This window comes from Cavia porcellus, unplaced genomic scaffold, assembly GCF_034190915.1.
Source record: "Cavia porcellus strain 051 isolate PalLab524CR breed Dunkin Hartley unplaced genomic scaffold, mCavPor4.1 scaffold_17, whole genome shotgun sequence".
NCBI classification, from domain to species: domain Eukaryota; kingdom Metazoa; phylum Chordata; class Mammalia; order Rodentia; family Caviidae; genus Cavia; species Cavia porcellus.
The window spans coordinates 58,441,691-58,468,468 of NW_026947500.1; the positions used below are offsets into that span (position 1 = coordinate 58,441,691).

Genomic DNA, 26,778 nt, shown 5'->3' on the forward strand with positions numbered 1-26,778 from the left:
AGCATATGTACCTGCCTGGCAGGTGCAAAGATCTGAGTTCAATTCCTTGTATTCTCCCCCAAAACCCCAGATATTAGTTTTATAGTTCTTACATTAAAGAGCAAATAAAATTTGATATTGAAATATTTCATATTTCATAATTAGTGTATTGGTACTTCTTAAAAATAGAGAAACAAGCCATATAGTAATCATAAACTAGGAAGAAATAAAATAAAAATTGACCTTACTGATACATAAGAATTCTTAAATATCTTATAAAATATTTATTTAATATGATTAATTTAAATTGAAAATACTAAGGTCTATGTTGTGTGAAGTAGAAATCATGGTAAATTAATGAAATTAGTTATAGATATCCTGAATATTAATTCAGGGTTTGAGTTTTTAAGAATTCAAATAACAGTAACATTTAAAAAATGTACCTCATCACAAATAAAATTTCTCTTTGAAGGGAAAAAGAAAAATGATCTAACATGGGACTATATTAATGATTAAGAATAGAGAACAATCAGCTTATTTTTCATTCTGATATGGAATGGGGAAATGGGGAAATCACTATGTGTAAGATTTTTGTATTAAAAATGATTAATGAAAGTCAAGGCTGATGATATGACTTGAGCTTCTGATGATGTTCACAGATGACAAATGAAGAGATACATGCACATCACAATGATTCCATGGCACATCACTTTATACTGTTGGGATTTTCTGACCTTCCAAAGCTGCAGGGGTTTCTGTCTGGGGTATTCGCCATCATGTACTTGGCTGTGCTCACTGGAAACAGTCTCATAATTATAATAATAAGGCTGGATCCTATACTACAGAGACCCATGTATTTTTTCCTGGCAAATTTTTCTTCTTTGGAAATCTGTTATGTTTCAGTCACTCTTCCTAGGGTTCTGTTCAACATTTGGACTCAAGAGAGAACTATTTCTAGGGTTTCTTGTGCCACACAACTCTGCTTTTTTCTTATACTGGGAAACACTGAGTGTTTCCTGCTGGCCGTGATGTCCTACGACCGCTATGTGGCCATATGTAACCCTCTGCACTATGGTCTCATTATGAACCCAAAGAAGTGTGCTCAGCTGGCTGCTGGCTCCTGGCTTGGTGGAATCCCAGTGCAGATAGGGCAAACATGCCAGATATTCTCTCTGCATTTCTGCAATTCCAACCAAATCAACCACTTCTTCTGTGACATCCCTCCCATTCTCCAGCTGGCCTGTGGGGACACATCTGCTCATGAGGCATCTGTCTATGTGGTAGTCATGTTGGTTGCTGCAGTCCCTTTTATGCTGATCCTTGCCTCTTACAGCAAAATCATTTCCACCATTCTGAGGTTGCCAACAGCCAAAGGACGGACCAAGGCCTTCTCCACATGCTCTTCTCACCTGTTGGTTGTGGTTTTATTTTTTGGATCTGCTACCATTACTTATTTCAGGCCCAAATCCAGCCATTCTGCAGGAACTGACAAGCTGCTGTCTCTTGTCTACACTGTGGTGACTCCCATGCTCAATCCTCTGATATACAGCCTCAGGAACAAAGATGTGATTGCTTCATTGAAAAAAATTATTTCACAAAGCACAGCATCACGGTTCTCCTTGATATGTTAGTCATGTAGTTATCCCAGAAACAATTTGTAGTATGTTTTTATTACATCTACATATTGGCTTGCAATTTATTATGCTTAGATGTGGACCAGGTTCATTCCGCTGTCTTCAGTAAGCCATGCTTCAACATAGTTTCTTTTAAATTATAATAAATGATGCACACATCAGTTTCTCCTTGTAAATAAATAAATTAAAAATACTGTGTTCTAGATTCAATTTAATGGTGATTCTGTCCTAAATGTCCATGCTGTATATGTATTTTCTGACATTTTGTTTTAATCTATAGTGCATAAAACAGTAGTAACCAATAGTCATTCAACAACTAATGCTTTTTGTGTGAATAATTCACTGTATGAGTAGATACCAGAATGAATCCTGGAGAAATATACAGATATTATAGAATCATCATTAAAATGTTTATTTAAATAAATGTGTGGGAACATGCATTTTTTGAGATTGATGCTAGGAGAAGAAGTTCCATCTGTTAGCCATCCACCTAATAATTCCCTGGGAGGACACATGACACAAAGCAATGCAGCTGCTTGGCAAAAGTGGTTTTGCTTTGTTCACATAATTATCTCCTTTCCAGATGCTCCAAACAATCTCTTTTTAAATCATTTAATCTCCTTTACCCAAAACACAAATACGTAGACATCTTTATTACTAAACATAATTGCAAATTTGAAGATATAAATTATTTCTGTGACTCCCTGAAGTTCTCTTTTATTCATTGCATCTGTTTACCTAAACTTTTTCATTGTGATGCCAGCTAAAGGATGTAAAATTACCTAGTATTTGAAACGATGGTATTGTGGAAATTAAGTAGGAATCAGTGGACCCCTAAGTGTCCCAACTTCCAATACAAGAAACATAATCCACTTTAAGAAAATTATTGTTGCATTTCATATGACAATTATTCTCACCTGTGGCTTTAGAAAATTATTTGCACCTGTGGCTTTAACTCTTATTGTAAGCACATATCCAAAAGCAATCTTCGTTTTTGTTCTGAACATAGTTCTATTTCTCTCATTTATCCATTTTCATTTTGTACTGTCTAACAGGTGATATTAAATTGTAGTCATATGTTTTCTTCATGTAAATCTCTGTCTGTGCATGTCTTGTCACACAGTGCTTTGTTGGACTTAAGGATTTGCCATTTGATATGCTAGAAAGATCATTTTAATGTGAGGAAAAAGACATGTGCTGGAGATGCTTCCATTCATAGTCCATTTTCTAAAGTTTGTACAGAAAGATTCCCTATGTTGGGCATGCATTTTTGTCCAGTGAATTTTGGTAACTAAATTTTATTCTTCTCTTTAGGAAGTATGGAGTACCTAAATATCATTTAACTTTTCACCCTAACATTTCTAATTAGTAAGATGACAATAATACCCAAAGGATAATTTTTGGGTAAAGACTCACGCATAGGATGAACAAAATCCTGTAAAGCATTATTAAAGCAAACTGATGTGTTGACTGTATCAAGGTATGAACATGGAAACATTGCTGCCTATGCTTTATTATATTTCTCTTCATTCATATAATTACAGTGTACTATTCAGAGGGAAGCAATATTCTTATATCAGTTAAAGTGGAAAATAAAATTGTTTGTATGTTCTCACTTTTTACATTAACCTTCTTGTAATATATCCTTTCCTTAAGATATTCTTTAAAATAACAAGGCTAAAAATGTAAAAATTTACCATCTAACATATGAACACTGTGGAGTTTGAGTCATTAGTTTCATCAGCAATAAAAAGTGATGTAATATCATAAGATGCTCAGTGAATAATAATTTATATCAGTTAGGCATACAGGTAAACAGGAATGTAAACTAGTACAAGCACTACAGAAGTCAGTGTAGAGATTTCACAACACCAAAAAGTAGAAATTCCATTTGATCGCACTACTCTACTTCTAGGTATCTTCCCAAAAGTTTTAGTGACATCACATTTCAGAAATATGTGCTTGCTGTGTATACAGCAGCACAATTTATAACAGCTGAATCTTAGAAGTAGATTATATGTCCATCAACAAGAATGGATAAAGAAAAATTAGCACATATATCCACTGGTGTATTAGTATACCATAAATAAAGATAAAATTGCAGCATCTGTACACAAATGGACACAACTTGAGAATGTAATGCTAAGTGAAATGTCAGAGATGTAAGCTTAAATATCACATGGATTCTCTTATATGAATTTTTTTATTTAAAGAAAAAAAGCAAAACATAAAAAGGGTAGAGATAATACATAATTTCAAAAAAGTAAGAAATCAATAGTTGAGAAACACATATCTTTTAGAAATAGTTGTTCAAGTTACAAAAGTAGAGCACACAAAGTGGACATTCAAATAGCAAGACTGAAAACAGTTCTATTCAAGTATTCAACAAAAACTTAGTAATATGGTTATCAATCCTACACAATTAAATATACATGCAGTTATATCCTTGAGAGCACTTTATTTTCCTCTATTTTTTACAATAGCAATTACACATTTTGGGTTTTATTGCTCCTACTTATTACTTTTTTACACCAGAGACACAATGTGTTATTTATAAATATGATTCTTATTTATTTCACCAATGGTGATAGACTCAAGTTGTCTCCATTTGCCTATGAAAGCCTCAGGATCATCCTTTTTATAGCTGAGTAATATTCCATTGTAGAAAAATACCACATCTTTTTCATCCACTCTGTGGTTGATGGGCATCTTGGTTATTTCGAAGATGTAGCTATTACAAATTGTGCTGCTATGAACATGGGTGAAAATATATCACTGTGATATGACTTTTTCAATTTTTCTGGGAAAATACCCACAAAGGGAATAGTGGGTTGAATGGAACTTCCAATCCCAGTCTTTTGAGAATTCTCCATACTGATTTCCACAGTGGTTGCACCAGTATGCACTCCCACCAACAGTGTAGCAGGGTTTCTTTTACCTGAAGCCTCGCCAACATTTGTTATCATTTGATTTATTGATGACAGCTATTCTTTCTGGAGTGAGATGAAATCTCAGTGCTGTTTTAATTTGCATTTCTCAAATGATCAGTGATGGCGAACATGTCTTGATGTACTTATTTGCCATTTGTATATATCTTCTTCTGAGAACTGTGTGTTCATCTCTGATGCCCATTTTTGGAAAAGGACTTTGAATTTGGGGAGCTTGATGTTGTTCAATTCTTTAATTGTTCTGGATATAAGTCCTTCGTCTGACGGTTGTTGGCTAAAATTCTTTCCCATTATGTGGGTTTTATTTTCACTCTGTTGGTGATTTCTTTGGAAGTGCAGAAACTTTTCCATAACATGAGATCTCAGTTGTTGATTCTTTGAAGTGTTTCCCATGCAGTTTGTGTTTTGTTCATGAATTCTCTGTCCATCCCTATGTCTCCAAGGCTTCTACCTACCTTGTCTTCCAGTAGATTTAGTGTCTCTGTTTTAATATTTAGGTCTTTGATCCATTTTGACTTTAGTTTTGTGCATAGTGATAGGCATGGATCTAGTTTCAGTCTTCGTCATGTAGAGAGCTGATTTTTCCAACACTATTTATTAAAGAGGCTATCCTTCTTCCAGTGAACATGTTTAGCCCCCTTGTCAAATATCAAGTGGATGAGTGTGTTTGTAGTTGTGCTTGCATCTTCTCATCTCTTCCATTGATCCTCAGGTCTATTTCTTTCCCAGTATTGTGTGGGTTTTATTACTGTGGCTTTGTAGTACAGTTTCAAGTGAGGAGTCGCCAGCAGCCTTCTCCCTGTCACTCCGGTTAGTACTGAATCACATGACCGGGGGTGGGGAGGTGCAGAGCACATTCGTGTTTTAAGCCTTGTAAAGGGGAGAATGTGCAGGTCGGTCCAACTTACAGGGACTGAAAAGAGAAGGAGAAAGACATCCATGCTGATCCTAAGCAGAAAGAAAAGCAAAAAAAAAAAAAAAAAAGCATGAAAATGTGCACCCTAGTAATGCCAAATGCTGCAATCTCATCATGCTGGCTGAGGCTCACAATTGTGAGGAGGTGCGGGGCTCCACAGCAAGACCCTGTATATAACACAGAGAAAGAGAAGTGTCAGTGTGGCACATATCCCAGGGCCTGCCATGCTGGTGAGCTGTAGGTGTTGACTTGACCAAAGGTTCCAGATATTGATTTGTTACCAAAGTGTTTTTGTATTAAATTAAGGTGTAAATTATTAAGCTGAGTAAAGGTTATTGCCCTGTGTAGGAGCGCATGATCCTGTTGATGAAGATTATCTTGCTTGACTGCCAGCAAAACACAACAGCTAAGATTCTGTCTTTGTATGTAAATGGAGGCTTGAGATTCTGCTTGGTCTCAAGCCCAATGACCCTAAGCAGATCTGTGCAAACAGCAATTGTGACACATTTGTAATTATACTGGAACTCAAACATTTGCTCTCCTGGAACATTTTATTTCATGCAATGAGCATTGCATACTATAATAAACAGTTATATTACATATAATAACTATTATAACCTAAGGATGAGAAAAATATTGGGAGAATTACAAGTAATTTTTAATATAATTTTTTTCTTATGTGTCAGTTTCCCAAAGAGGATACAAGTAGATGGATGGAAGGTGGTGGGGTGGTGGAGAAAGGGAGAAAGGGATGTTTGCTGATAGGGAGACACATAGATTGATATAGATATGTAGATGATTTTCCTACTTTAATCATTACAGAAACACTATGAATTTTCTGTTGTGATTGTGATAGCATAAGTCAAGATAGTAAATATTAGATGACAAAAATTCATACAGTTCACTTAGGTGAAGCTAACACTGAAGCCAAAATGTTGTGAATTGTAGAGCAATGCTTTTTACATGTTTCTAAATAAATTATTCAATTCAAAATATGCTCAATAGTGAGACAATTCCACTGTATTCCAGTAACACTGCATCTGGCTGACATTCTCTGAGGTAAGCAGATCAGAGAAAACATCTTGAAAAAATGCTCAGCATTATGATCAGCCTCATGCTTTCCTGTGCCCATGGCACAGAATGATTTTAGTGATTACATGAGGTAAACAAAACCCTTGGCATTGGTACCATCATAGTATTTATTACAAAAATGAAGGATTAAGTCAGAAATGTTTTAAAAATCCCTTATTGACCCCAGGGCAATACCAACATAATAACTGGATATTTTGCTTGTTTATTAATTTTATACATTTTTGTGTCCTTCATCCATGGCAAGATAAGATTTCTTGTTTTCTGAGGTACTTTTCAAATTCCTTTAATTCTTGGAAACAGTTTGAATTTCTAAAAGCCATGCTTGAAAGTTCAGACTGAACCCCATGAGTTTTTCTAAAACATAAGTGGTTAGCCACTAATTGCTTTTATGTGCTCATAATAATCACTGTAGTGATGCCATAGTAATATTGTTTTGATAAGTTAACTTACAACCATTGTTTGTTTTTTAACCAACATTATATAGACAGCTAACTTATATTAACTGAGCTCTTATTTTAGTCCAAAATTGAGACAGGAGCCATAGAGATTGGCACAATTGGTGTATTAATTTAGTATGTCTGTTTGGGTACTTTACAAAATATCCTACTTTCATTACTGTAAAAAAATACTCAAACTGATATCGATGACACTTGTGCTACTATGAACATTAGAATCCTAGCCTTTGTAGGCCTTTGTTATTCCTCATCTTCCCCAAAATGTTTTTCAATTTCTTATAAGAGAACAAAATTTCTAGTAAAGGTGTGCCTGCCAGTTTCCATGGAGTTTTTCTCCACTTTTGAAGATACAAAATGATTTATCTTCTCATCACAGCAAGAGATTTTTGTGTCACCATCTATAACACTTTACTGAACGTAGTTGTGATGTCAGAAGGAGTGTATGTATGGTTTAATGTTTAGTTACATCACAGAGGTAACCTGAGCTCTTTGTTTGTGTCATGCAATACTGTACCACACTGCTCTTAATGATTTTCCTGGGACACCCCCCGCCCTCTTTGCATAAGCTCTTTTGCATGGGCACATTGGCTAAGGAATGACTTCTCTCCTACTTTTTCATTCTTACCTGAATTTTAAAATTCTTATCTGAGTCTTAAAATTACCTGAGTCTTAAAGTTCTTTTCTAACTGTCTGCCAGTGTTGGCAAGCCAGCAAAATATCTTTGATTTGTAAAAAGAGAGACTTTAGAACAATAGTGCATTATGGAAGTGAGGAAAGGCCTGCTTTGATAAAAGAGGGGAAGAGATCTTCCATGGATTAGATCAAAACCATTAGTATTCACAGGCTAGAGGGACAAAACATTTTAAAGATTCAACCAGCTCATCATTTATTTGAGAAACCCTCCAGGGAATTAGACAGAGTCCTGACAAACCTGTGCCTCCCTCAGAATAATTCAAAGATTGAGAAAGATTGAGCTCTGTCCTTCTGAATTGTTCCAGTTGTTCTTTCTCTTGCTATCTAACATAGGTTAGAACCCTCTACAACAGTCCAAGAGCAAAATGGTCAAGAAGTCAGAAGTTACTTCCTAAATACCACGAAAATTCTATGCAAGATGTCAGTTTGTCTTTCTATGATGGATTCTCAAACTCCTGTGACAAATATGGCACATCAGTACTCTTGGAATGTCCTATTGGTGATCTTGTCCTCAGGTCTGGGTTTGCATTTTACTTTTCAGCTTTATAGATGACATATTAATATACATTTTATACCTTTCAGATACAGACCATGATGAGTTTATGCCTGTGTACAATGTAAAATCATTACTACAGTTGGAGATTTCTGTTATTTGTGTAGTGAAATCACTAAGACTGACTTTAAGTAAATAAGAAGAATTTAACGTTTTCATTTATTATAATCATCAGAATATATGATGGTTCTCCAAAATTTATCATCAAATAGAGCCGTTTGCTCTATTTGACCGGTGTCATCTTTTTCTTCTTCCCTCTGTCCCTCCTACAATTACTATTCTACTTTATATTAATGTGAACTTCATTATCATTTTTTAGATTGCACTAGTAAATGTGTTCATATAGTGTTTCTTTTCCTGTGTCTGCTTTGTCTTTCTTTGTTTTCCAATGATACTTTATGATTTAATTTTATTAACATATTTGCAAGATTAGAGGACTTATATTTGGATCAGTATAAATTATTATTATTATTTTTTATTTAAGGAGAAAAGAAAAAAACAGTGAAAGGGTACAAGTTATACAGATTTACAGAAGAAAAAAATGAACAGTAGGAAATCATTAGTTAATGGATTACATATTGCCATCTTAAAAATAATTGTTCAAGTCACAAAATTAAAGCTTGTAGAGTGGACATTCCAACAATGATACTGCAAACAGTTCTGTTCAATGATCCAATAAAACTCTGTGATATCATTTTCTATCTTATACACTTAAATATACATGCAGTTATATAGTTTAGAGTACTTTCTTTTCCTCTCTTTTGTACAATGACTATTACACATTTTGGGTTTCATTGCTCCCACGGTTCTTATTGCTTTTTTGGAAGAGAGTAAAACCAAATGAGACATAACAGAACAGAATCGGTCAAGTCAAAAGGGTGGACATAATAGATAATATAAAAACATAATACAAGGTGATCAACAATGGTTACCATAATGCCTCCCGCTATCTCTAATAGAATTGCCTATATCATTAGTTATAATACAATTGAACAAAACAGTAAAGAACAAAACCGACAAAACCAAAACATTGGAGACATTGTAGGTCTTCAAAAGTAGATAAAAGTCAACGAGAATGGGCGTTATAATGCATCTCATTATCTTCACAGCTGATGCCTAAACTTTCGAACTTGGTACTATCCAGCAAAACAGAATAGGGGAACATCAGTCAAAAACCAGATGGTGAGAGTAATACAGGGCTTCAAATCGAGATAATCGAAAGTCAAAGTGGGTTACTATATTATATCCTGCTATTTTTTTCCCTTTAATTAAACGGATAAAAATGAAAAAGTAAATAATGGAGTGGAGATTGAGAAAAAAGAGGGCATAAGAGCGAAACAGCGCAGATCAAAACATAACCATTTAAGCAGAATAGTGTTTCACCACCAGATAATTCCGACCCAAAAGTAGTTACCATATTGACTCTTTCCTTGAAGTCCTTGAGTACAACTTTGTATATTGTAGCATTAAGTATATCAAAACAATGTAAAACCATTTAAGAGAATGACAGCATTACAGAGTATTTAGAATCGACTAACAGAAAATGAACAATGGTTTCTGTATATTCTCCTTGTCTTTAAAAGGTTTTTGCTTATACTATCGTACATAATAAAATCCAATAAGATACAACCTGTTTAGACCATTGGAGACAGAAGAACAAAAGCTAGATGAGACTTCAAAACAAGATGATACTAAATCAGTATTACCTATTAAGATGTCATTTTCTCCAAAATAGCTGTTCCTATCATCCAATCTTCTCTGTCTCATTTCTGTTGAGCTCTTTTTCTGTCAGTAGCTGTCAGTTTGTCTTTTCATTTTGTTCTCTGCTCCATTCGTTGTGGCCTCCCCACCACCATATCTGGGTTGTTTGTATTTTTCTTTTTTTAGAATATCCTGCAATACTTTCTGTAGGGTTGAATTGGTGGTTGCAAATTCCCCCAGTTCCTCTTTATCCTGGAAGCACCTCGTTTTTCCATCAATTTCCAGGAACAGTTGTGCAGGATATCTCAATCTTGGCTGAGATTATTATCTTTCAAAGCTTGAATTATTTCCCCCCATGCTCTTCATGATTTGATGGTTTGTGCAGAGAAATCTGCTGTAATTCTGATGGGTGTTCCCTTGTAAGTGGTCTGTTTCTTGTCTCTTACAGCTTTTAATATTCTGTTCTTGTGTTGAATTTCTGGAATTTTTATTATTATATGCCTGGGTGTTTCTCTGTTAGGGTTGTAGGTAGCTGGGGTCCTGTATGCCTCATACATCTGAGTATCTTTACCTTTTGCTAAATTAGGAAAATTCTCCTGGATTATTTCTGTGAGTAGCTTTTGTAGTTCACTTGTTTGTGTCCCTACTTCTTCTTTTATGTTCTTAATCCTTAAGTTATGGCTCCTCTTATCATCTTCTTGTCTTTGTTTTATTGCTGTTTGTTTCTTTGTTATTTTTAAGAAGTTTTTCATTTCATTCTCCCATATTACAAGTCTGCCCTCCAGTTCAGATAGTCTGTCCTTAGTTTCTTTCAAGCTGTTATGCCAGTCTTGGATAGACTTCTTAATTTCTTGATAGTCCCTTTGAACCTGCTTCACATACTCAATGCTTTCTCTGTTTTCTCCATCAAGCAATTCTCTCCTCTTTTTCTGTTCTTCCATTCCACCATCTGTTTTTTCCTGGGTGGTGCTTAGCATTGCTCTAACTATTCTGCATACTTCTAGCTTCAGGTCATTGATAACTTCATTCCTGAATTGGTCTATGAGGCTCTCTATATGGCACTTAATGTATATTGGTGCGGTGTCCACTATTGCCTGATTCTCAGGATTGGGGGCCGAGGAGCCTTTCTTGTTGCTTCCCTTCCCCATATTTTCTGTTCCTTATTAAATGCAAGCTTACATAGGAGGCCCGGCTTCCCTGCCTGTCAGCCACAGCCTGATCAAATTGCGCTGGCTAGGTGTTCCCGCCCACCGCTTCGCACCAGGGAGTTGCGGAGGAGGCAGCCTATGTGGGAGTTAGTCGCTCCTCCGGGCCACCGTCAGGCTCTGGGATCTGGGTTGGGCTAGCCTACTGAGTCCGCCCGCAGCGTCACGCAGGCCAGGCACTTTTCACCAATCCCGTCCGAGAAGGGAATGTGTGGCTGGAGTTGCCACCGCGCCCTGCTCTTACAGGACTGCCCGAGCCCAGAAAGTCCTCCGCTGGAGTCAAACTGTGGTAGGGGGTCAGTTTCTCTCACTCACCTCGCCACCAGTCAGTTTTCGTTTACGCCTCCTTGTCCGTCCTGTTTTTGACTCTGTTCGCAGACTCTCGTTCCCAGAGTTTCTGCGCATCTCTCCTTGCCGAGCGGCTGTGGAGGCAGCCAGCCGCCGGGCGGCGGGAAACCCAAATCGCGGTTTCCAATGGCACGGGGTCCAGCCTCCACACCGAGTCTTTTCTGTTCCTATTTTAGCGCCAGGACTGCATTCCAAGTTGGTTTCTCTCAGCCCAGTTTGTTCCTGAGTCAGCAGAGCATATCTCTACTGGCTCATGTCTCCTTAGTCCGCATCATTCCTGACTTCTGAGCCGAGCCTTTCAGAGAGACTCCGGTAGTTGCTGTTATCTGTCCGCCATGTTCTCCCGGAAGTCAGTATAAATTATTTAAATAAGGTAAGTCAGTGTTTCAAAGGGATTTTATGGTTCTTTTGTATTAAATGAAAAAAGGTCAAAGCATGTTCCTTTACTTATACATCTCAGGACACACTTGTGTAGGAAAAGATAATCGTGCAGCACTTATTTAACACCTATCAACTCTTGCTGAATTTTCACTTTTATTTTTCTATTTTCTTGCAGCCACTGTGTTTTCTAAGTCAATCTATATATTTTATTATTAGTGTAGGTGGCTTAATGAGATATTTTCCCAAATGGTTTAGAAAGAAAATTTAGTTCTTGAAAAAATACCACATAGGAAGGCATTTCATTTAATTTCTGAGTGTGAAAGAAGGAATTCAGTGAAGACTCTCTAGATTCCAAACACCCGAGCTCAGAGAAGTGAACATAAGCCCTATGCCTTGCTCCTAGAAGTCAGAGTAATATTCCAAATTATCTCTCTCTCTCTTTTTCATCTTTCTCTGTCTCTCTCTCTCCCTTTCTTTGACATTTTCTGGTTGCTAAGGGAAAAAATAATTTCTTGAATATCAGTTTAAATTTATTCTCAATTCTCATCATATTTATTAATTTCACATGAAGTAATTCTTCAATTCTGAGCAACAGGTAAGAAAGTCTACCTTAGTTCAAATGCAATAACCATTAAATCTTTTTGTCTCTTTTTCCAAGGATCATCTTTTATAGTTCTGATCTTTTCCCTTTTACTTGGTTACCAATTTTAATGTAACTTTCAAAGCATCTACCATGTACCTAATATTGTATAGCAAGCTGACAAATTTTAAAAAGAATTTTATAAAATCTGGGAAAGTCCTGAGTATCTCATGTCATATACAGTGGAAGGGAGCCCTATCCATCATCTGCAGTGAACACAATTTACTGTGGTCCTTTGATTACAGCCTGGAGGTTCACCAACAGTGTAAGGAAAATGAAGTACTTCCTTGGTGTTGTGATTTGCCTAATACTTATAAAGTAAAAGTGCTGGAGTAGACTATGAAGAGTGAAAAATCAGGTAAATGCAAAAGAAAATGAAGGGGAGAAAGGGATAAACACATTACTGAGAAGAATAAAAATATTGAATAATATAAGTAATAACAAGGTTTTAAGTAAAACTAAATAAATACATGATAGATGGTGATTGCAGAGCAGCCTAAGATTGGTAGGGAGCACAGGAATGAGGGAGGTGAGGAGGAGGATCACTGTAGCTGAGCAGGGCCACTCTAGGAAAGCTAGCAGTGCTTCAGCTCCGTGACATCACAGTGAATGCTATGGCAAAACTTCCACAGATGCACTTCCGGGAGAACATGGCAGACAGATAGCAGCAGCTACGGAGGCTCTCTGAAAGATCCAGCTTAGAATCCAGGAATGGTGCAGAGTGAGGAATCCTAAGCAAGAGAGGAGATATGCCCTGCTGACCCAAGAACAAACTGGGCAGAGAGAAACCAACTGGGAATGCAATCCTGGCACTATAACAGGAACAGACAAAGCCTCAGCAGGGAAGCTGGAGCCCATGCCATTGGAAGCTGCGATTTGGGTTTCCTGCCACCACGGCTGCATCTGAATTGGCTTGGCACGGAGACAGACGTGCAAAAGCTCTGAGAAGGGAATCAGTGAATGGAGTTGAGAGCAGGATGGGCAGGGAGCTGTGCATCAACTTGCAGTGAGTGAGAGAAAGTGGGACTCTTCCATGATCTAGGAGGCTCCAACAGAGGACATTTTGGGACCAGGCAGACTTGCCGGAACAGGGCGCTGTAGTGACTTCAGTCACATATCCCCCTCTCAAGTGGTGCCTAGACTATGTGACGCTGCTGGCTGAGACCCAGTAGGCTAGCACAGCCCAGGTCCCAGTGCCTGAAGGTGACCTGGAGGGGTGGGCCCCACATAGGCTGCCTGGTCCATAACTCCCTGGTGCGCTACAGTGGGCAGGAACACCTAGCCACTGCAATTCAATCAGACTGTGGTCAACAGGGAAGGAAGCTGGGCCTCCTATCTATGCTTGCATATATAAGGAACAAAGAATATGGGAAGAGAGAGCAACAAGAAAGGTCCCTCAGCCCCCAATCCTGAGAAACAGGCAATAACGGACACTGCACCAATAGACATAAAACCCTATCTCCAGAGCCTCATAGACGAGTTTAGGAATGAAGTTATTAATGACCTGAAGCTAGAAATAAGCAGAATAGTTAGAGAAATGCTAAGCATCACTCAAGAAAAAACAGATGGTGGAATGGAAGAACAGAAAAAGAGGGGAGAATTGTTTGATGGAGAAAATAAAGAAAGCATAGAATACGTGAAGCAGGTTCAAAGAGATTACCAGGAAACTAAAAACTCTATCGGAAACTGGCATAACAGCTTGAAAGAAACTAAGGATAGACTATCTGAACTGGAGGCCAGATTTGTAATATGGGAGCATGAAATGAAAAACTTCTTAAAAATAACAAAGAAACAAACAGCAATAATACGAAGACTAGAAGATGATAAGAGGATCTATAACTTAAGAATTAAGAACATAAAAGAAGAAGTAGGGACACAAACAAATGAACCAAAAAAGCTACTCACAGAAATAATCCAGGAGAATTTCCCTAATTTAGCAAAAGGTAAAGATACTCAGATGTATGAAGCATTCAGGACCTCAGCCACCTACAACCCAAACAGAGCAACACCCAGGCATATAATAATTCAAATTCCAGAAATCCAATACAAGAACAGAATACTAAAAGCCGTCAGAGACAAGAAACAGATCACTTACAAGGGAACACCCATCAAAATTACAGCAGACTTCTTGGCACAAATCATCAAATCACAAAGAGCATGGGGGGAAATAATTCAAGCTTTGAAAGATAATAAACTCCAGCCAAGATTGAAATATCCTGTACAACTATCCCTGGAAATTAATGGAAAAACAAGGTGCTTCCAGGATAAAGAGGAACTAGGGGAATATGCAACCACCAGTTCAACTCTACAGAGAATACTGCAGGATATCCTAAAAAAGAAAAATATGAAGAATCCAGAAATAGTGGCAGAGAGGCCAAAATGAATGGAGCAGAAAACAAAATGAAGAAGACAAACTGACAACTAATGACAGAAAAAGAGCTCAACAGAAATGAGGCAGAGAAGACGGATGATAGGAACAGCTATTTTGGAGAAAACGACATCATAATAGGTAATGCTGATTTAGTATCATCTTGTTTTGAAGTCTCATCAAGCTTTTGCTCTTCTGTCTCCATTGGTCTTAGCATGTTGTATCTTACTGGATTTTATTATATGTGATAGTATAAACAAAAACTTTTATAGACAAGGAGATTATACAGAAACCGTGGTTCATTTTCTGTTAGTTGATTCTAAATACCCTGTAATACTGTCATTCTCTTGAATACTTTTATATTGTTTTGATATATATGATGCCACAGTATACGAAGTTATACTCAAAGATTTCAAGGAAAGAGACAATATGGTAACTACTTTTATGTTGGGATTATCTTGTGGTAAAACACTATTTTGCTTAAATGGTTATTTTTTTTTCTGTGCTGTTTTGTTATTATGCCCTCTTTTATCTCAATCTCCATTTTATTATTTACTTTTTTATTTTTATCCTTTTAATTAAGGGAAAATAAATAAAAATAGCAGGATATATTATAGTAACCCACTTTGATTTACTATTAACTTGATTTGAAGACCTGTATTGCTCTCACCATCTTGTTTTGATTGATGTTCCTCTATTCTGTTTTGCTTGATAGTACCAGGTTCGAAAGTATAGGCAACAGCTGTGAAGATAGTGGGATTCATTATGACGCCTATTCTGGTTGACTATTATCTACTTTTGAAGACCTGTAATGTCTGCAATGTTTTGGTTTTGTTGGTTTCATTCTTTAGTGTTTTGTTCAATTTTATTATAACTGATGATATAGGCAATTCTATTAGAGATAGCGGGAGGCATTATGGTAACCATTGTTGATCACCTGGTATTATGTTTTTACATTATATATTATGTCCACCCTTTTGATTTGACCAACTCTGTTCTGTTATGTCACATTTGGTTTTACTCTCTTCAAAAAAAAAGTAATAAGAACTGTGGGAGCAATACAACCCAAAATGTGTAATAGTCATTGTACAAAAGAGAGGAAAAGATAGTGCTCTAAATGATATAACTGCATGTATATTTAAGTGTATAAGATAGACAATGATATTACTGAGTTTTGTTGGATCATTTAACAGAACTGTTTGGTCTCACTGTTTGAATGTCCACTATATAAGCTTTAATTTTGTAACTTGAACAAATATTTCTAAGATGACAATATGTAATCCATTAACTAGTGATTTCCTACTGTTTATTTTTTTCTGAAATTCTGTATAACTTGTAAAAAAAAACTTCCACAGATGCAACAAGAGATGAGGAGGTGAGGACCAGATAGGGTAAGGAAATGAGATAAAGTAAGTGAGAAAATGTAAGTATGGAAGGCTGTACATGGACTAGGACTAAGGAGGGTGGTGATCAAAAGACACCAGACAAAGCTGAACTTGCCTTTGATGTCCTAATCTGTACCCATGTATCCCCTGCTACACACTGTGACCCACAATCTGGGTCTTAGATGTGTTTTAAAGGTGGGAAAACAATGCCAAGACAGACCTGCTAGTGCATGCCTGTAATTCCAGCTCTGAGGCAAGAGGATTTCTGTAAGTTCCAGGCCAGCCTGAGCTACTTAGTGAGTTCAAGGCCAGTCTCAAATACATAGAGAAAGCCTAAGTCAACATCCATGCACACACATAAAGAGAAAGATATGGCAGTATTCAGGAATCTAACAATTGTTGAAGTTGGAATTTTCCCATTTCCTGGACACCAAAACTGTCAGAGTTGAGGTAAGTCTGTTAGTGTATGTCCTCATATAATTCATGTACCTTTGATTCATGTATAATCTTGACATTAATTTTAAGTCATTGATGGAAAAATGTGAGCTCAAATAATCAGACTAATATCAACTGCCTGAAATTGAAATTACAGATTCCTCATCTGACCAGTAATGCATTTTAAAATTTCAAATTGTAAAAATGTTTATTTTTCATTGATATTTTTTATTTAAAGGAAAAAAGAAAGAAAAAAAACCAAGACAAAACAGAAAAAAGGGTAGACGTAATACATAATTTTGAAGAAAATTATTGACACTAAGAAATTACTAGTTGATAAGTTACATATTGTCCTCTTAGAAATAGTTATTCAAGTTACAAAATCAAAGCATAAAGTGGACATGTATTTAAACATTCACAGTGCAAATTATTCTGTTCAATGAACTATTTAAAACTTAGTAATATGGTTGTCTATATTACACACTTAAACATACATACAGTTATATCCTTTAGAGCACTTTCCCTCCTTTTCACTTTCACAATATCTATTATACATTTTAGATCTTATTACTCTTTCAGTTTTTATTATTTTTTACACTAGAGAGATAATGTGATATTTACAAATGTGGGTCTTATTTATTTCACTTATGAGGATAGTCTCAAGATGCCTCAAGGCCTCAAGGCCATCCTTTTATATAGCTGAGTAATATTCCATTGTATAAAATACCACATCTTTTTCATCCACTCTACAGTTGACGGGCATTTTGGTTGTTTCCAAGATTTAGCTATTACATATTGTGCTGCTATGAACATGGGTGCACATATATCTCTGTGAAATGATCTTTTCAAGTTTTGGGAGTAAAATACCTCAGAGGGGAATAGCTGGATTGAAAGAAACTTCAAATCCTAGTTTTTTGAGAAATCTCCATAATGATTTCCACAGTGTCTGTATCAGTCTGGATTCCCACCAACAGTGGAGCAATGTTTCTTTATCCCCAGAGCCTTGCCAACATTTATTATCAGTTGATTTCTTTTATTTTTTTATTTAAAGAGAAAAAACCAAAGCAGTAAAGGGGTACAAGTCATACAGAATTTCAAGAAAAAAATATACAGTAAGAAATCACTAGTTAATAGATTACATATTGTCATCTTAGAAACAGTTGTCCAAATTACAAAATTAAAGCATACAATGTGGACATTCATACAGTGAGATTGCAGACAGTTCTGTTCAATGATCCACCAAAAACTCAGTTAGTATGGTTTTCTATCCTACACACTTAAACATACATGCAGTTATATCCTTTAGACCACTTTCTTTTCTTTTTTTATTTAAAAGGAAAAAGAGAAAAAAAGCAGAACAAAACAAAACAGTGTAAGGGTACAAGTATTTCAGAACTACAAAAAAACAGCTATCACCAGTTAATAGATCACTCGCTATCATCTTAGAAACGGTGTTTCAGGTCACAGGATCAAAGCACACAAAGCGAACATTCAAACAGTGAGACTGCAAACAGTTGTGTTCAGTAATCCAATCAAAAATATTAATATGGTCTTCTATTTAACACACTTAAACACCCTTGCTGTTGTATCCTTCAGGGCACTTTTCTTTCCCTCTCTTTATTACAATAAAATTTACACATTTTGGGTTTTATTGCTCCCTTAGACCTTATTACTTTTTTTTGTAAGAGAATAAAATCAAGCATGATAAAACAAAGCTGTCAGTCAAAACCAAGGATAGACATAGCACATGATGTAAAAACAGAGTACAAGGTTATCAACAATGGTTACCATAATGCCTCTTGCTTCCTTAAGAAAAATTGTCTATCTCATTAGGTATTATAAAGTTAAACAAAACAGGAGACAACAAGAGCAATAAAACCTAAACATTGTAAATCTTACAGAACCTCAAAAGAGGATAATAGTCAAACCAGAATGGGTATCATAGTGAATCTTATTGCCTTCAAAGTAGTTGCCTATACCCTGGTACTTGATACTTTCATACAGAGCAGAATAGAGTCTAATCAGTCAAAACAAGATAACGGGGGTATTACAGGACTTCAAGTTAATAGGAAATCGAAGAAGTTATTATAATATATCCTGCTAGATTTTTGATTTTTTACCATTAGTTTAAAAAAGAAATTTAAAAAATTAAATAATTTTTTAATGAATAAGGGAGAGGTTGAGATAAAAGGGGGCATAACAACATAATACAGGTTAAAACATGACACTTTCAGCAACCTAGTGCTTCACCACCAAATAACCCGACTTAATAGTAGTTACCATAGTGTCTTTTTCCTTGAAATATTTGAATATAACTTCATATGCTATAGCATCAAACATATCAAGGCTGTGTAACACCATTCAAGTGGATGAAAGCATTGTAGAGTATTTAGAAACAGCTAACAGCAAAATGATCAATGGTTTCTATATTGTCTCTTTGCCTATAACAATTTTTGTTTATACTACCACATACGATAAAATCCAGCAAACTACAACATGATAAAATCAATGGGGACAGAAGAGCCATAGTTTGGTGTGGCTTCAAACAAGATGGCATTAAATCAGCACTAGGTATTATGATGTCTTGTTTTCTTCAAAATAGTGGTTCATTGCATCACAGGCCATAATATCAAGTAGCCCAAAATAAAGCCATTCCAATTAATGAGTGAAAACTTTATAAGACTTCAAGGCCACATAATGGGGAATCATAGTTACCACATACTTTTATATATTTGAATCATTTCCTACACTAGGGAAACTATTCAGTGTTCACAGATGCGAGTTTGATTTAGTTCACTTATGAGTATGGTTTTAAGCTGCGCCCATTTATTGATAAATACCTCAATGTGATCCTTCTTTATAGCTGAGTAGTACTCCATTATATAGAAATACCACAACTTTTTTATCCATTCCTCAGTTGATGGACACTTGGGTTGTTTCCAAGATCTGGCAATTACAAATTGTGCTGCTATAAACATAGGTGCACATATATCACTGTGGTATGATGCTTTCAGTTCTGGGAATATGCCTAAAAGTGGAATAGCTGGAACAAATGGGACTTCCAATTCCAGGTTTTTGAGAAATCTCCAGACTGACCTCCACAAAGGCTACACCAGTCTACACTCCCACCAACAGTGTAGGAGAGTTCCTTTTCCCCCACAGCCTCTCCAGCATTTGTTCTTGTTGGTTTTCTTGATGCTAGTCATTCTTTCAGGAGTGAGATGGAATTTCAGTGTGGTTTTATTTTGCATTTCCCTAATAACCAATGATGATAAACATTTTTTCATGTATTTATTTGCCATTTGTATTTCTTCCTCTGAGAAGTGTGTATTCATCTCAGATGCCCATTTTTGGATTGGGTCTTTGAATTTTGGGGGTCTGAGTTTTTTTAATTATTTATATGTTTTAGACAAAAGTCCCTTGTCTGAGGGGGAGTTCACTAAGATCTTTTCCCAATTTGTGGGTTTTCTTTTAACTATGCTGGAGATTTTTTTTTGACTTACAGAAACTTTTTAATAAGAGGTGATCCCAGTTATTGATTCTGGGAAGTATTTCCCATGCAGTTTGAGTTCTGTTCATGAATTTTCTACCTATCCCTATGTCTTCAAGGTTTCTACCTAATTTGTCTTCCAACAGATTATTGTTTCTGTTTTAATATTCAGATCTTTGATCCATTTAGATTTTAATTTAGTACATGGTGATAGGCTTGGGTCGAATTTTAGTTTTCGGCAAATGGAGAGCCAGTTTTTCCAACATCATTTATTAAAAAGACTGTCATTTTTCCAGTGAACCTGCTTGGCTCCTTTATCAAAGATAAGGTGGTTGAGTGTGTTTGTAGTTGTGGTTGATTCTTCTAATCTATTCCATTGTTCCTCTGCTCTGTTTTGATTCCAGTACCATGTTGATTTTACTACTGTTGCTTTGTAGTATAACTTCAAGTCAGGGATTGTTATGCCTCCTGCCTTGCCTTTGCTGTTTAGAATTGCCTTTGTTATTCTAGGTCTCTTCTGGTTTCCGATAAATTTTAGGAGTGATTTCTCTAGATCTATAAGGTATGTTGATGGTATATTTATTGGGATTGCATTGAATCTGTATAACAGCTTTGGGAGAATGGCCATTTTCACAATGTTTATTCTTCCTATCCATGAACATGGGATGTCTTTCCATTTTCTGAGATCATCTTCAATTTCTTCTTTCAGTGTATTATAATTTTCCCTGTATAGGTCTTTCACTTCTTTCATAAGAGTAATTCCTAAATATTTCATTTTTTTGCTTGCTAGTGTGAAGAGTGTGGCTTCTCTTATTTCTCTCTCTGTGATTTTGTTGTTAGTGTACAGGAATGCTATTGATTTCTGAGTATGGATTTTGTATCCAGCTACATGACTGAATTTATTTATTATATCTAAGAGTGTTTCAATGGAGTTTAGGGGGTCTTCTATGTAGAGTATCATGTCATCTGCAAACAATGATAATTTAACTTCTTCTTTTCCTATCTTTATCCCTTTTATTTTTCTCTCTTGTCTAATTGCTCTGGCTAGTACTTCCAGTACTATATTAAATAGGAGAGGTGATAAAGGACATCCTTGTATGTGCCTGATTTTAAAGTAAAGGCTTTCAATTTTTGGCCATTTAGTATGATACCGGATGTTAGTTTGTCGAAGATGGCCTTCATTATATTGAGGTAAAGACCATCTATTCCAATTTTCTGTAAAGTTCTTACCATGAATGAATGTTGGACCTTATCAAAGGCTTTTTCTGCATCTATGGAAATTATCATGTGATTCTTATTTTTGGCTTTATTGATATGGTGGATTACATTTATTGATTTACTTATGTTGAACCATCTCTGCATGCCTGGGATGAATCTCACCTGGTCATGGTGTATAATCTTCTTGATGATTTGCTGCATCCTATTTGCCAATATTTTATTGAGGATTTTTGCATCTGTGTTCATTAGGGAGATTGGTCTATAGTTCTCTTTTTTAGTTGAGTCTTTCTTAGGTTTTGGTACTAGAGTAATATTTGCTTCCAGGAATGACTTGGGAATGATTTCTTCCCTTTCAATTTCATTGAAGAGTTTGAAGAGTGTTGGTATTAGGTCTTCTTTGTATTTCTTATAGAATTCTGCAGTGAATCCGTCTGTGCTTGGGCTCTTCTTTGTAGGTAAGGAATTAATTACATGTTCAATTTCATTGATAGAGATTGGGTTATTCAGCAGTTTTACATCCTCTTGATTTAGCTTTGGTATTTCGTATGTTTCTAAGTTCTTCTGTGTCATCAAACCTTTGAGAGTAGAGGTTTTCAAAATAGGTGTTGATGATCTTCTGTATTTCTACTGAGTCTGTAGTGACTTCACCTTTTTCATTTCTTATTGCATGGATTTGAGCTCTTTCTTCCCTTTTTAAAATAAGGTTGGCTAGGGGCTTATTGATTTTATTTATTGTTTCAAAGAACTAACTTTTTGTTTCATTGATTCTTTGGATTGTTTTCTTAGTCTCTATTGCATTGATTTCTGCTCTGATTTTAACAATTTCCTTTCTTCTTTTGGCTTTGGGCTTGACTTGCTCTTCTTTTTCTAGCTGTTTGATGTGTAGCATCATGTTGTTTATTTGTATTCGTTCTGTTTTCCTGATGTTGGAACTCAGTGCAATAAATTTTCCTCTGAGGACGGCTTTCATTTCATCCCATAGATTCCGGTAAGTTGTATCTGTATTTTCATTTGTTTGTAGGTATTGCTTAATTTCTTTTTTAATTTCCTCTGTGACCCACTGATTACTCAAGGGTGTGTTATTCAGTTTCCATGTGTTTGTGGGATTTTTGCAGTATCTTTTATCATTAATTACTAATTTCATAGCGCTATGGTCCGATAGCATGCAAGAGATAATTTCAACTCTTTTGCATTTAGTTAAATATGTTCTGTGAGTTAATATATGGTGTCTTTAGAGAATGACCCATGTACTGCTGAGAAGAATGTGTATTCTGTTGTTTTTGGCTGGAATATTCTTTATATGTTTATTAAGTCCATTTGTTCACAGGTACAATTCTGTTCTTTTATTTCTTTGTTGATTTTCTGTTTGGTTGATCTGTCCATTGGTGTCAATGGTGTGTTAAGATCTCCCATCAGAATTGTGTTACTGCTGATTTGTTTAGCTGTTTTTTCCTAAATGTATCTAGGCTGTCTTTCAGTATTCTTTTCAGGTTTGGCTTGGTGATCATGAAGTTTTTCAGCTGATCTTTATCATTGAAATATTTTATTTCTCCATCGAATTTGAAGGACAGTTTTGCAGGGTACATCAGCCTAGGCTGGAAATCATTTTCCTTTAGGATCTGAAATACATCACTCCATGTTCTTCTTGATTTTATTGTTTGTGCTGAGAAGTCTGCTGTGATTATGATGGGTTTTGCTTTAGAGGTCATCTGTCTTTTCTCTCTGACAGCCTTTAATATTCTATTCTACAGTTCAATTTCTGGGATAGTCATTATTATATGTCTGGGTGTAGATTTATTTTGGTTGTGACTATTTGGAGTTCTATATGCTTCATTGATCTTGATATCAGTTTCCAATCTCCTGTTTGGGAAATTTTCTGCTATTACTTCTCTAAATATCCTCTTGACATCCTTTCTGTTGTTCCCTTCTTTTTCATTTTTCCCTATCGACCTTATGTTGCTTCTCTTTGCGTCATCCTGTAGATGTTGAATTGTTATTTCCTGATTTCTTGTTATTTTTAAAAGATCTTTTCTTTCCTGTTCCCTTGTCTGCAATCTTGTCTTCGAGGTCTGAGATTCTATCTTCACATTCATTGAGGCGGTTTTTACAACTTTCAGTGGAGTTTTTGATTTCCTGTATATCTCTTTGCATCTGTTTTATGTATTCTGTTTGTTTCTTATATTGTTCATCCAGGGATTCTATCAATTTGGTTAGTTCCTCCAATTTTTAAACTGCATCTTCCTTAGGTATGTTTAGCATCTGCTTCCTTTCTTTTATCAATTCTTCTTTCATCTGAGAGATTTTTTCTAGTTTGAATTCCTTTAAGGCTTCCCATACTTGCTTCTTTATTTCAGTTACCATTATTTCAGGTATTTCAGTTATGTGGCATGTGTTTTCTTCTATGCACATGGCTCCTGGGATTCCTTGGGATGGGCTGGATGTTTGAAATTGCATTTTGGTCTTTTGTTTTGTCATTTTCTTATATTTTTGAGCTTCAAGTGTTGTTCCAAGTGAGGGAGAGAGGTCAGCCAGGCTAAGACGGAATTCCCTGCCCCCCTTACTCACTGATCTTGACAGGAAGTCCAGGCCTGGTCCCCAGGCAAAGAAGAGAGCTCCACCAGGCAAGGATAGGTCTCCCCGCCTCCTCTGGACCCACTCCACCTGACTGGAAGCCGGATCCTGACCCCCAGGTGAAGAAGAGTACTGCGCCTCTGCTGGACCCACTCATCCCAACAGGGAGCTGGAGCCTGTCCTCAGGCAAAGAAGCCAGTCCAGGCCTCTGCTGGACTTACTTGACACATCAGGAAGCTGGAGCCTGGCCCCCAGGTGAAGAGTTCACCAGGCTGGGGCAGGGTCCCTGTCTCTGCCGGACTCACTCATCTGATAGGAAGCCAGAGCCTGGCCCCCAGGTGAAGAAGACAGTTCCAGGCCTCTGCTGGACTCACTTGACTGACAGGAAGCCAGAGCCTGGTCCCCAGGCAAAGAAGAGAGTTCCAGTTGTATTTTTGTACAATGGAGTACTACTCAGCTATAAAGAAGTATCACATTGAGATATTTATAAATAAATGGATGCAGTTTGAGGCCATACTCATATGTGAAATAAATCAAACTCACATGTGTGAATACCAAATAGTTTCCCCATTTAAAAAATGATTCAAATATATAAAATATGTGGTAATCATGATACCTCATTATGTGGCTTTGAAGCCTTATAATGTTTTCACTCATTAATTGGCATGGCTTTATTCTGGGCTGTTTGATGTTACTGCCTGTGATGATATGAACAGCTATTTTGAAGAAAACAAAACATCATATAGCTAGTGCTGATTTAATATCATCCTGTTTTGAAGTCCCACCAAACTATTGTTATTCGGTCTCCATTGGTTTTATCATGTTGTATCTTATTGGATTTTATTATATGTGATAGTATAAAAATTTTTTTTATAGTCAATGAGATAATATAGAAACCATTGTTCATTTTTCATTAACTGGTTCTAAATGCCCTGTAATACTTTCCTACTCTTGAATGGTTTCACACTGCCTTGATATATTTGAAGCCATAGTATACGAAATTGTACTCAAATATTTCAAGGAAAGAGACACTATGGTAACTACTATTAAGTCGGGTTATCTTGTGGTGAAGCACTACGTTGCTGAAATTGTTATGCTTTCACCTTTATTGCTATGTTGTTATTTCCTCTTTTATCTCAGTCTTCGCCCTTTAAAAAAATCTATTTATTTATTATTTTTTTTAATTAAGGGAAAAATAAAAAATATTAGCATGATATATTCTAGTAACTTTTTTGATTTCCTATTAACTTGATTTGAAGCCATGTATTGCTCCCACCATCTTTTTTGACTGATTTTACTGTGTTCTGTTCTGTTCTGTTTGATAGTATCAAGTTTGAGCATATAGGCAACTACTTTGAAGGCAATAAGATTCACTATGACACCCATTCTGGTTTGTCTATTATCTTTTTTTGAAGTCTTGTAAGGTCTCCAATGGTTAGATTGTATTGGTCTTGTTCTGTACTGTTTTGTTCAATTTTATTATACCTAATGATATAGGCAATTGTTTTTAAGGAAGCAAGAGGCATTATGGTAATCACTGTTGATTACCTTGTATTCTGTTTTTACATCGTGTGCTATGTTTATCCTTTGTTTTGACTGACTGCTTTGTTTTGTCAGATTTGGTTTTATTCTTTTCCAAAAAAGTAATAACAACTATGGGAGTAATAAAACCCAAAATGTGTAAATGTTGTTGTAAAAAACAGAGGAAAAAAGTGCTCTAAAGGATACAACTGCAAGTGTGTTTAGGTGTGTTAAGATAGATGACCATATTACTGAGTTTTAGTTGGATCACTGAACACAACTGTTTGCAGTCTCAGTGTTTGAATGTCCACTTTCTCTGCTTTAATCCTGTACCTTGAACAACTATTTCTAAGATGACAATATGTGATCTATTAACTAGTGATTTCTTAGTTTTTTTGAAATTCTTTATTATTTATACCCTTATGCTGTTCTCCTTTTTTTCTCCTTTAAATAAAAAAATACCCAGACCTGCATGTGCCCCTGTTTGCGGCATTCTTGGCTATATGCAACATTACAGTGGTGTGGAATCTGGGAATGATCCTGATCATTCAAAGCAACCTCAAACTCCACACACCTGTGTAAGTTTTCCTCAGTAATCTGTCCTTTACTCACTTCTCTGATTCCACTAATGTCACATCTAAACTGCTGGAGAACTAACTTGGTCTTGGGAGGCAGAACTGTCTCCTTCACAGGATGCATCATTCAATTCTTCTCATCTTGCATGTGTTCAATGGCAGAAACATTCAAATTGGTGGTGATGATCTATGACTGATTTGTGTCAGTTTTTAACCCCTTCTACTACACATGCGTTGTGATCCAAAAGCTGTGCACATGACTGCTGACATGGCCCTGTATGTGAGGAGTACTGTCTCCACTGATTTGCAGTTTTCATCTTGGCATGGTTCTCCTATGAATGTAACATCGTCAGTAATTTTCTCTGTGCACACTCAGTGGTCATCCCCAGCTCCTATTCAAACCCCTACCTCAGCTAAATTCATTGTTTTATCATTGCAATATTCAATGAGGTGAACAGCCTCTTTGTCATCATCACTATTGTATTTCCATTTTTGTCACTGTCATGAAAATGCCTTCAGTTTGTGACTACTAAAAAGCTTTCTCCACTGGTGCCTCTTATCTTCCTTCACTGTGGCCCTCACCATCTTCCATGGAACTGTTCTGTTCTTTTATTGTGTTTCCATTTCCATGAACTTGTGGCTTATGTTCAGAGTTGGTCCTGTGTTTCAC

At 36.2% G+C, this 26,778-nt stretch overlaps 1 protein-coding gene across 1 annotated transcript; it reads left to right on the forward strand.

The window, feature by feature from the left end:
- The first annotated feature begins 558 nt into the window (after nt 1-558).
- Nucleotides 559-26,525, forward strand: LOC100729805 (olfactory receptor 10AG1-like). Its single transcript, XM_003467839.2, has 5 exons — nt 559-1,577; nt 9,080-9,100; nt 13,023-13,074; nt 24,019-24,267; nt 26,419-26,525. Exons 1-5 carry the CDS (start codon nt 639-641, stop codon nt 26,523-26,525), a joined length of 1,368 nt encoding a protein of 455 aa, XP_003467887.2. The 5' UTR covers nt 559-638.
- The last annotated feature ends 253 nt before the right edge of the window (nt 26,526-26,778 follow it).